General features: G+C 53.6%; 1 protein-coding gene across 6 annotated transcripts; it reads left to right on the top strand.

The window, feature by feature from the left end:
• The first annotated feature begins 3,348 nt into the window (after positions 1–3,348).
• On the top strand, positions 3,349–9,939 carry MYCN (MYCN proto-oncogene, bHLH transcription factor). 6 transcript variants are annotated; one of them, XM_075049107.1, is made up of 3 exons: positions 3,349–3,510; positions 6,221–7,068; positions 8,378–9,939. In XM_075049107.1, the coding sequence occupies exons 2-3, from the start codon at positions 6,327–6,329 to the stop codon at positions 8,974–8,976; spliced, it is 1,341 nt and encodes a 446-aa protein (XP_074905208.1). In that variant the 5' UTR covers positions 3,349–3,510; positions 6,221–6,326; the 3' UTR covers positions 8,977–9,939. The 6 variants fall into 6 exon arrangements, with proteins under 6 accessions (XP_074905208.1, XP_074905210.1, XP_074905209.1 ...); XM_075049109.1 differs by lacking the exon at positions 3,349–3,510 and adding an exon at positions 4,051–4,693; XM_075049108.1 differs by lacking the exon at positions 3,349–3,510 and adding an exon at positions 4,700–4,915.
• Positions 9,940–10,533: the final 594 nt, after the last annotated feature.

Here is a 10,533-nt window from a genome sequence, read left to right as displayed (position 1 = left end):
CAATTGCTACCTCAGACTGTTACAATCAGCATATTAGGGAAATCAATTTCTGTATGTGACACTGGGGCAAGCCCCTTACCTTGTCTCACCTGAATGAGGGCAAAAGTAATACCAGACTCTACCTTCAGGGAGAGTGTCAGAAATATTTTAAATGACACACACTGAGCAGCCACACAGCAGGGATCAGTACAACTCCCTAGCAAGTTTACTGAAGGTATGCAGGAATAAATCTGCTGCTCTAAATCTGGCAGCTTTTGTAACTGTTATGTTAAATTTAATAGTTACCTCCAAATACTTAATCCACCTGAAAATGTTACTACTGCTATCTAACAGGTAGTGTATCAGGTCCTTGTTTAAGAAAATAAAAATAAAAATCCTAGGTCTGAGTGTTCATACTTATGTCCTTTCTAGTCCTACACAGAAAGTTTCACATGTCATTTCTGCTGGTTTGAGACAGAACAGGGATAAATCATTCCAATTCTGTCATGCTTTTGCCAAGTGCCCTCAGAACACACACCTCCCCCCTGATTAAGGAAACCCTTCATAAAACCTTTTTACAATTTAACATGGAGTCATGAGAGTATATACATTACTTCTGACTGGCAAAGAAAACTCAGAAATGTACTAATGTTTGGGTACCTCTGAGGAAGGCAACTGCACGCATATCAAGTAATACTGTCCTGTTTCTTTTGATCTTCTTGGTAGTTGCAGGCTGTAAGGGTGAAAGGGAGGTACACGTGGCCAGAGAAATTTGCCTTACACAGCATTCCTTAATGAATCAATAATGACAAAAGGGAAAATGTTCAGTAGTCCTGAACACCAGTAATTTACCCATGTATTATGCCCAGGTGTGTATGTTCAAGGTCTCAGCACAGTGCTTTGTCAGGCTCCTTGTTAGGCCAAATTAAAGACCACAGGATCTACTTAGATTCTTACCACTGTATAAGCAAAAGTATATTTTAGCCTTTTATACACTTTTTTGTACATCTTTTTCTACTTTGTCAGATAGTGAATTCTTACAATGCCTTGAAATACTGCTACACAACTGGTCTATACTGGGACCCAGTTCTAGTATCAGCACATCTTAATTCCCAAGTTTTTTTTGGTGAAATGACGCAACAATAAATTCACAGTAACTACAAGTAATTTCAGGTTTCCATTTGCCTCGAGGCTTCTTGATACATGCTGTTTCAGGGACAGAAGGGATCAGAGAAAAAAAGTAAATGTTGATAAAATAGCCCAAAGTAAGCGTCAGCCAAAACATCACAAAGATTTGTGCAGTCCTTCCAGAGCTTTGCACAGTTTTCCATGTCTTTCTCAACTGTACAAGACAAAGCAACAGATCTGGGGTTTTGACAAGTCTTTTTACCTAAGCAGAGTTAGTGCTCATAAACAGCAATGTTTCTCAGCGTACTGCTTTCCATTTCCTGTTTGGTAAGGTTTTTGAGTTTTGGTTGGTTGGGGGTTTTTCGACAATGAAAGTTACTTTAAAAGATTTGTCCTGAGCGTTAGCCTTCATTGATGTTCTCATCCAGGGTACTACAAAAGAGATCACACACCACAGCAGAACCTTCCTAGAAGTTGATAGCTTTATTCCCATACACATATGTATGAAAAAAAAAAAAAGGAAAATTTAAAAAGGCTGCTGAGAGAATCTAGGCGAGAATTTATAGTGAATTAACAATAAATCAGATAGCAGCCCATGTCCATCACTAAGGTAGGGACATATCAGTATCTGCACACATAAAAACATTAAAGGAAATGTAGAAGACAAAAAGAATTACTTTAAGGAACAAATAGTACGTAATTACTTGAATTGAGGAAGGTCCTCAGTTGACGAGTATAAATAAATTGTTCACACATTTGGTGAGACACACACTAACTGTTCATGTCTCCCCACAAGCTGCAACCTGTTCAAGGCTACTGAAATGTGAGGGGAGAAAAATCCCAACCACCTACACCTTTTTCGTCCAGCCAAATCATCCAAACAGAAATTAATAAAGCTCGGCGCTTTCGTAAGACTTCACATCTTCAAAGTACCGAGCACGCATTAGCTAATCAATGAATTCCCCTGTCTTGAATCCAAAGTGCATTAGAGGAATGGAGGCCAAATCACAAAAGCTGGGGCAAGCCTGACCTCAAACACCTCACCAGCTTGCTGCCACGGGGGCTGACTGAAACCCCGGCAGGAGCCGATCCAGTGCTCCTCCGCTTCATGGTGCGCTGCCCCTTCCACAGCTGACTCCGGCCAGCTGCCACCTCCCCGCCACGCTGTAACCCATAGCGGGGGATCTAGAAGTCACCTTCAGCACCCCCTGCTTGGGTCCTGCCCGCTCGGGAGCTCCGCTACAGAGGATTCGCTCTCCACGCAGCCAGGGCCAAACGAAGGCTCCTCGGCGGAACCGCGACCCCTGCGCGGAGGGGAAAGGTAAGCAGGAGCGAGCTGGGGGAGCCAAGAGCCTGGCAGAAGCCCACTGCCTCGGCTGTGGCCATTTCAAAGCAGCCGTCGCCCTTGGCCAGCCAACCCAACGGGCCCGGCCTCCACGGGCAGCACAGGGCAAGGCCGGCCGCCGCCATCTCGCCACCGCCGGGCAGACCCGTGCCGCGGCCCGGGGGTGCCCAGCCGGCCTTGCTGCCGCCCCGGACGCCCGCCGGCTTCAGGACCACAGCGGGCACGGCCGCCGGCTTCAGGACCACAGCGGGCACGGCCGCCGGCTTCAGGGACCACAGCGGGCACGGCCGCCGGCTTCAGGGACCACAGCGGGCACGGCCGCCGGCTTCAGGGACCACAGCGGGCACGGCCGCCGGCTTCAGGGACCACAGCGGGCACGGCCGCCGGCTTCAGGGACCACAGCGGGCACGGCCGCCGGCTTCAGGGACCACAGCGGGCACGGCCGCCAGTTCTCAAGGCCGCCTCAGGACGCCTCAGGGCTGGCGGAGCCCCCGAGCTTTGGCCGCTGAGGCGCGGCGCGGAGGCGAGGGGGGCTCACCAGGGCGAGGGGCAGGACCTCCGGCCCAGCCGGCGCTCCCCGGCGGGGCCGAGGCGAAGGCGCGCTCGGCCCGGCCCTGCCTTCCCCCAGGGCCTACTGCCCCCCTCTCGGGAGAAGCCGCCCCCTCCTCGGCCGCCTTCACGGCCGCCCCGCCATGCCTCCCGGAGCCGCCGGCTTTGAAGACCCCGGGCTCGCCCCCACCGCCGGCCGAGGCGGGCCGGGGAGGCGGCCCCCGCCGCCGCACACAAAGCGGCCGCCCGCCGCCACCAGCCTTCCTGCGAGCGACGCCCAAGTCCCCGCCTCAACCTGCAGCCTATGAGCGAGGAGGCGCCGCCCCGAGCGGCGGCCGGATCGGGAGCGGGCCGGGGAGCGCACCCGCCGCCGGCCGCGCACCGCCGAGGAGAGCGCCGCGCTCCCGTCCTGCCGCGTCCTGCCGCGTCGCGTCGCGTCCCGTCCCGTCCCGTCCCGTCCCGTCCCGCCGCCGGCCCCCGCGCCCGCGGGGAGAGGAGGCGAGAGAGCGGTGGGTGCCCCGCCGCTGGGGATATGCGCGGAGGCGCCGGGCGAGCGCCGCGCCGCGCCGCCGCTCCTGCCGGCCCTCCGCAAGGTGTCGCCGTCGGCAGCGGAACGGCGGGCCGCGGCGGCGCCCGCCGAGTGGCGAACGATGTCCAGTTCCGCCGGGCCGGCCGCGCCGCGCCGCGGCCGGGCCGGGCCGGGCCGGGCCGCGGCGGATAGGTGTGCGCGCACGGGGGGGCGCGGGCCTGGCCGGCGGCCCGACCGCGGGCCCGCCCCGGCAGCCCGGCCGGGGCAGCCCGGCGCGGCGCCGGCGTGCAAGCCCCGCTCGCCTGCGGGGAGGCGAGCCCCGCAGGGTGATTATTCCTAATTATTTAAAAAGCCCAGAGTCGAAGCGACTCCCTCGTCCAGCCACTTCCTTTATCCTCTTTTTTTTTTTTTTTTTTTTTAATTGCCCCGGGTGTTTCCGCGGGAGATCGCGGCCGCGGGTGGGGGGCGGCAGCGGGGCGGGGGGGGGGGGGGTCGCCGCTCCCTTGAGCGGCGGCCCGGAGGCGAACGTTCCCCCCGAGCTCGGGGGCCGGAGTGGCGCGGGGAGGGGGCGACACAAAGGGCCGGCGGCCGCGGCGGGCTCCGCGGGCCGGCGCGGAGCGGGGGGCAGCCCCCGAGGCCGGCCCTAGCCAGCCCCCCGCGGCCGCTGGGCGCCCTCCCCGGTCCGCCCCTGGCGCTTTTGCTCCGGGAGCGGGACCTCAATTCTGCTGGCAGAGAATAAAGAGCGAATGGGGCTTTTGGCGCCAAATGCCAGGCACCTCCCTGCTTGTATGGAAATCAGGGGGGTGGGGTTAGGCTGCTCTCGCTTCTCTTTTTTTTTTTTTTTTTTTTTTTTTAATGCTGCCCTCCCCGGGTGTGTCAGCTTTTTTTTTTTTTTTTGCCCCCTTGCTTTTTTTTTTTAATGCCTTTTTGGGGGGTTAATAATATCCAGCAGCTTCAAAGCCAGCCAGTGACAGTCATCTGTCTGCAAGCAAAGAGTGAATGCGGAGGCTTGGGCCAGTCGCGGGGGCCGGGCGGGCTGGCGTTCAGTAAAGTGCAACATACAAGATCATCTGCTTTTTTTTTTTTCCCCCTTTTTTTTCTTTCCCCTTTCCCCCCCCCCGCCACTCCTCCCCCTTGCAACACCCACCACCATCACCAAGGAGGTAAGAAGAGGAAGCTGCAGGGTCTGGGCTGCAGGACAAAAACCCAATCAAATAAATACAATTCCACATCGCATTTGAGTTGCTAAACTAGGGAGGATGGGAAGGGAAGGGAAGCGCAGGGGCATTGCAGTGCGTGAAGGGGTTTTTCATTGAGCAGAAGAAAATCCTGGAGGATATTTTTGTTTTGGTTTGGAGCTGTCGCACTGAGATCGCCTGTGTTTTGTAGGTGCCTCTTTACTGCTTTGCATTTTAAACGGTTTAATGTATTTCACGAGTAGAAAAATGTACAATACTGGAAGTGATCAGGGGGCGGGGCAGGGGGAGAGCAGCTGAGCCGGGCTCGTTTCTTTGCATTTCATCATAAGGCTTTTAATGGATTTTTTTTCCCCCTTTCGGTCTCCGTTTCAGCGTCAGCTGTTGTGAACCCAGCAGAACGGTTTCCCTTTGCGTTACCTTAAACGAGCTGAAGGGAGACGCTGAATGTCCTTTTTGAACTTAAAGTCTTTTTTTTTTTTTTTTTTTTTTTAATGTCTGATGCAACTGAGGTCTCGGAGGAGGAATGGGGCTGTGGTTGACTGGTCGTGGCTAGTGAGTGGGGGGTCCGGCCGAGGTAAGGGCAGCAGCGTGCATTTTCCGGAGGTGAGAGGGCTGGAAAGCTGGTGTGTTTGCAGGAGGTTTGATCGCGGGAAGTGGCAAAATGCGCAAAGTTGTTGTCCTTGCAACCTCTCCGTTGCTCTTGTCTTAAACTGGAAAAAGGGGGAGAAAAACTTTCCTCACCTTCTTGGCAAATCAGGAGGCTTTGTTGGTGGCGCCGGGGTGGTTTTAATGCATTTTTGTGCGAGAGATTATTACATAAGGTTGATAATTTCTGTTGCTGCTGGATTTCCCCTCCTCCTCCTCCTCCTCCCCCCCCCCCACCCCCCTTGTGTGTTTTGTGCGGATTTCTCTGGCTCGCTTTGAGTGAATGAACTGGCGATTTGCGAAGTTGCAAAGAGCCCCTCCGCCCCCTTTTTTGCATCCTTCTCTCTCCCCTTTGCACTGCTCCGCAGATGACAAAAGGAGTAAACTTCCTCTACTTTTGCTGGCATATTAAGAGGGCTTTCTGGAGAGATTACGGTATCAAAGCCTTGCATCTGTCTACAGTTACTCTGCTGTTTTGAGCGTTTGAAGCAGTTTGGGGAGAGCAGGCGAGTGCTATGTGCAAAAGCACTGAGGTGCTTTGCATCCTCGCTGTACCGTGCCGGCTGGTTTTGTGTCCTCACGGAGCGCCGGGGAAGGCGGAAAGCTTTGCGTGTGGGAGCACTACCTGATCGCTTTTCTTTGAATATCTTGAGTCGGGAGGAAAGGTGTGTGAGATGCATTTTCTTCTCAACTTGCGAAAGGCTCCCTCTTTCTTGCTGTTGATGATGGGATTATTTTTTTTTTCTTCCTTCGGTTAAGAGGAAGGGAGTCACAGTCACGTTCGTGTCTTGTTTGTTTCTTCGTGTTTTAATTGTGGTTGTTTTTTTTTTATTATTTTTGGTTTAGTTTCAGGTCTTGGGAGAACCTCTCTTCTTCCTCTTGGTGGAACTACCCATACAACCTGTCTCTAAAACCATCGCCCGACCCAGGGATCAGCGAGAAGAGCCCCGTAATGCCAGGAATGGTCAGTAAAAACCCAGACCTCGAGTTCGACTCTTTGCAGCCCTGTTTCTACCCGGACGAAGATGATTTTTATTTGTGCGGGCCGGACTCCGCTCCCCCCGGGGAGGACATCTGGAAAAAGTTTGAGTTGCTGCCCACCCCTCCCCTGTCTCCCAGCCGGGCCGGGCTCCAGGAGCACCCCCCGGGGGGGGCCCCCGTGCCGTGGGGAGGGGCGGCCTTGGGGGGCTGCCGCCCCGCCGACCCCCTGGACTGGGCGTCGGAGCTGCTCCTGCTGCCCCCCGAGGCCGACCTGTGGGGCGGCTCGGACGGCGGGGACTTCTTCGAGACGGGCCTCGGCGTGACCAACAACCTTAACTCCATCATCATCCAGGACTGCATGTGGAGCGGCTTCTCCGCCCGCGAGAAGCTGGAGCGGGCGGTCAGCGAGAAGCTGCAGGGCAAGCCGCCCGCCGCCGCCGCCCCGCCGCCGCCCCCGGGGGCCGCCGCCGCGGGCAGCCCCGCCGCCGCCTCCAGCGGCCGCGCGGAGCTGGGCGGCGCCGTGCCCGAGTGCGTGGACCCGGCCGTGGTCTTCCCCTTCCCCGTCAACAAGCGAGAGGCGGCGGCGGCGGCGGGCCGCGCCGGGGCGGTGGCGGCGGCGGGCGGCGGGGCTCCGCGGGGCGGCCGCCCGCCGCGCCCCGCCGGGGACAGCCGGGCCAGCAGCAGCTCCGGGGACGACACCCTCAGCGACTCGGGTAAGCGCTCGCCGTGCGCGGCCGCCCCGTCCCCGGGGCTGGGGGGGGGGGGGGGGGCGCTGCTCCCGGGCGCCGACGGCTCCGCGGGCCGCCCGGGGGCCGGGCGGGGGCGGCTGCGCCCCGATTCGGTCCCCGGCGGCGGCATCGCCGGGCGGGGCGGGGCGGGGCGGGGCGCGGGGCGGCCGGCAGGCGGCAGCAGGCGCGGCGGCGGCGGGGCCCCCGCGGGAGGGGCCCCACGGGGGCAGCGGGCCCGGGGGCGGCCGGCTCCCGGCCTCCGGTCCCGGCAGCAGCTAGGCCCGGGGGCGCGGCGGGGCTGGAGCCTCGCCGGGCGGCAGGCCCGGCCCCTGGGGCTGCGTGGGGCGGGGGACCCCCGGGGCCGCCTTCCCTCCTCCCGCCCCTTGTGGCTGGGGGGTCCCATCCCAGCGGCTGTGCTGGGGCGGGGTGGGGGTGTGTGCTGCTGGGCAGAGCGGGCTGCCACTGCCACCCTGGGGACGGGCTTCGCGGGGCACGGCCGTGCGCGCTCCTAGGCGTGATTTGGAGCCCGCTGGAGCGGGCTGGTGAGCCCTCAGAGCAGCGCTTGCACTGACACAGCCGAAAATGCCCCGAAACATCTCCGGTCCGTGCCCGCCGCCAAGCCCGCTTGGGCTGAAACGGGGTTTGGCCTGTGTAGATGAGCTGGTCCGTATGACCGTTGCCGTAAAGTCAGTGATCCGTCCCGCGTTTCAAAGCCCGCTGTCCCTTTAATGTCTGGTTTGACAGCTTTGGGTGAGGAAGCACTTCCAACAGCTGTCTTCTTGGCAGTGCACCAAGCGCCGGCTTAAAGGGTCCCCGGCTGGAGCAGCTTCACCTTCTGCCTTAGAACAAACCCAGCGATTGTTTCGTTTTCCGGCTGCTTTTCTACCGAGCAAGGGCTGTGTTGTGACACTGTGCATGCCTTTTGTACGGCAGCTCTACGATTCCATTCAAAATACATACATTCTGTCTAAAAACTCTTTCCTGCCCCTGCCATTATGTGGGTGGTAGCCCCACTTCGATTGAAAATTACAAGTGTTTTAAAAAAACACAACTCATTAAACTTATTAAACTTTCAGAAATCACTGTTCTTCAGTCATTTCATGTATATTACACGGTTTTCCAGATCTATATCTGGCTACAGATGGTGGGCACACCCTGTTTTCGCCATCAGTTATTTCATTGCGGCTTTTACTCAACATATTTTGTCAATAAACGCATCTGGGTTGATAACTTGTTCGGAGTATTTTCTGTGAGAATAATGTCTACTCTATTTTCCGTTTTCTGTTACCAAAAGATGACGAGGATGAGGAGGAAGAGGATGAAGAAGAAGAAATAGATGTTGTGACTGTGGAGAAAAGACGCTCCTCCTCCAACAAGGCTGTTACCACCCTTACTATTACAGTGCGTCCTAAAAATACCACTTTTCCATCGGTCAGGACACAGCAGAATGAACTGATTTTAAAGCGTTGTGCACCAATTCACCAGCAGCATAATTATGCCGCTCCTTCTCCATACATGGAGAGTGAAGATGCTCCACCGCAGAAAAAGTTAAAAACCGAGGTGCCCCGTCCAGTAAAACCCACGATCCAACCAAAGCCTAAGAGTTCAAGTCCTCGAAACTCTGATTCAGAGGATAGTGAACGTCGACGTAACCATAATATCCTGGAGCGTCAACGGCGTAATGATCTACGGTCAAGTTTCCTAACGCTAAGGGACCATGTTCCAGAACTGGTTAAAAATGAGAAAGCTGCAAAAGTTGTGATCTTGAAAAAAGCCACTGAATATGTTCATTCCCTTCAGGCAGAGGAGCAGAAGTTATTGCTAGAAAAGGAAAAATTGCAAGCCAGACAACAACAATTGCTAAAGAAAATAGAATACAAGCGGACTTGCTAAACTTTTTTTTGTTTTGTTTTGTTTTGGCTGACCAGGACAGTCATTGCCACTTTGCACATTTTTGATTCTTTAAAAAAAATTGTGTTTTTGACGTTAAGAATGTTGGTTTTACTTTCAATCCAGTCCCTGAAGTAATCAACAAACTATATTATCCGGGTACGGAGCAAATGGATGTTCTTGCAAGGAGTTTATTGCAAGACTACCAAACAACAATGGACTGCCTTTGTTTTTCTTCTTAAGAACTGTAGATGGTGGGGATTTTTTTTTTTTTAAATTGTTGTGAGCATTTGGAGCTGCTGATGACATCTAGTTGAGTTTTAAAACGTTCATTCCTAAGTTTTATGGTGCTTATGTTCTAACAGATGTTACTTTAGGGGTTGGCATTTGTACCCCTGTGGGAATTTTCTGTAAATACCATCTACACACTTGCCTTTTGTACATGTCTTGGGTTATGAGAGGTGGCTTTTGCTACCAGTATTAGACTGGAAGTTCATACCTAAGTACTGTAATACCTCAATGTTTGAGGAGCATGTTTTTGTATACAAATATATTGTTAATCTCTGTTATGTACTGTACTAATTCTTACATTGCCTGTATACTTTAGTATGATGCTGATACATAACTAAATTTGATACTTATATTTTCGTATGAAAATGAGTTGTGAAAGTTTTGAGTAGATATTACTTTATCACTTTTTTGAACTAAGAAACTTTTGTAAAGAAATTTACTATATATGCCTTTTCCTAGCCTGTTTCTTCCAGTTAATGTATTTGTTAATGTTTGGTGCATAGAACTGGGTAACTGCAAAGTTCTGTGTTTAATTTCTTCCAACGATGTACATTTAGTGCTGCGTCTTATAGCACTTTGAAATACCTCATGTTTATGAAAATAAATAGCAATTACATGATGTGCCATTTACTATTTTTCTTTTTAAATTAAGTTCTTTTAAATAAAATCTCTAACTTCGCAATGTTCGTGAAATACAAAAGCATGGTCCCATATCCTGGGCACTTAAACTCTCAAACTATAGGTGACGTTCTATGAAAAGTCAGCCAGGCAGGACATTTCCCTTTCTGGTTAAAAAGTAATTGTAGTAAGAACAATTTTCCTATTCTTTCATACTTGAGATGTCTGGATCATCCCAGGGGACTGAACATACCACAGTTAATGGAAAGACTCCTGTGTCTTGTGAAGACATCTGGAATATCCACTGTATGCAGAGAATTGTGAGGGATCAGAAACACAGCTAGCATCCTTCTGCTAAGGGACTGGCCTCAGTGTGGTAGGCAGGTGGAGAGATAAATGATGGAGGTACACTTTGCTACAGCACAAAAAATGCAGGATTTGTAGCAATCAAAGATCTTATTTGACTGCTGTTCTTAGCTGGATTACAAAAGGCTTCTCCTAAAAGCAGTCTATCATTGCATAGGAGAATTAATGTTCTTGTTTGTAGCTGAAGATCCTGTTTGTTACTACTTGTGCTAAGTTAGTAAAATTAAAAATCCCAGGGAAGATACAGTTCTGAGGTACGGAGAGCTATGAAGCGTGCATCAAATG

This window comes from Buteo buteo, chromosome 17 (genome assembly GCF_964188355.1).
Source record: "Buteo buteo chromosome 17, bButBut1.hap1.1, whole genome shotgun sequence".
Classification (NCBI taxonomy): Eukaryota; Metazoa; Chordata; class Aves; order Accipitriformes; family Accipitridae; genus Buteo; species Buteo buteo.
The sequence above is the reverse complement of the archived record's forward strand: the minus strand, read 5'-3'. Positions and strand labels throughout refer to the sequence as shown.

What these genes read in the sequence shown, in the direction of transcription:
- MYCN (XM_075049107.1), top strand. Translation starts at nt 6,327, where the DNA reads ATGCCAGGAATGGTCAGTAAAAACCCAGACCTCGAGTTCGACTCTTTG. An exon ending in CGACACCCTCAGCGACTCGG is followed by an intron (nt 7,069 to 8,377) that starts GTAAGCGCTCGC and finishes TGTTACCAAAAG; the next exon opens with ATGACGAGGATGAGGAGGAA.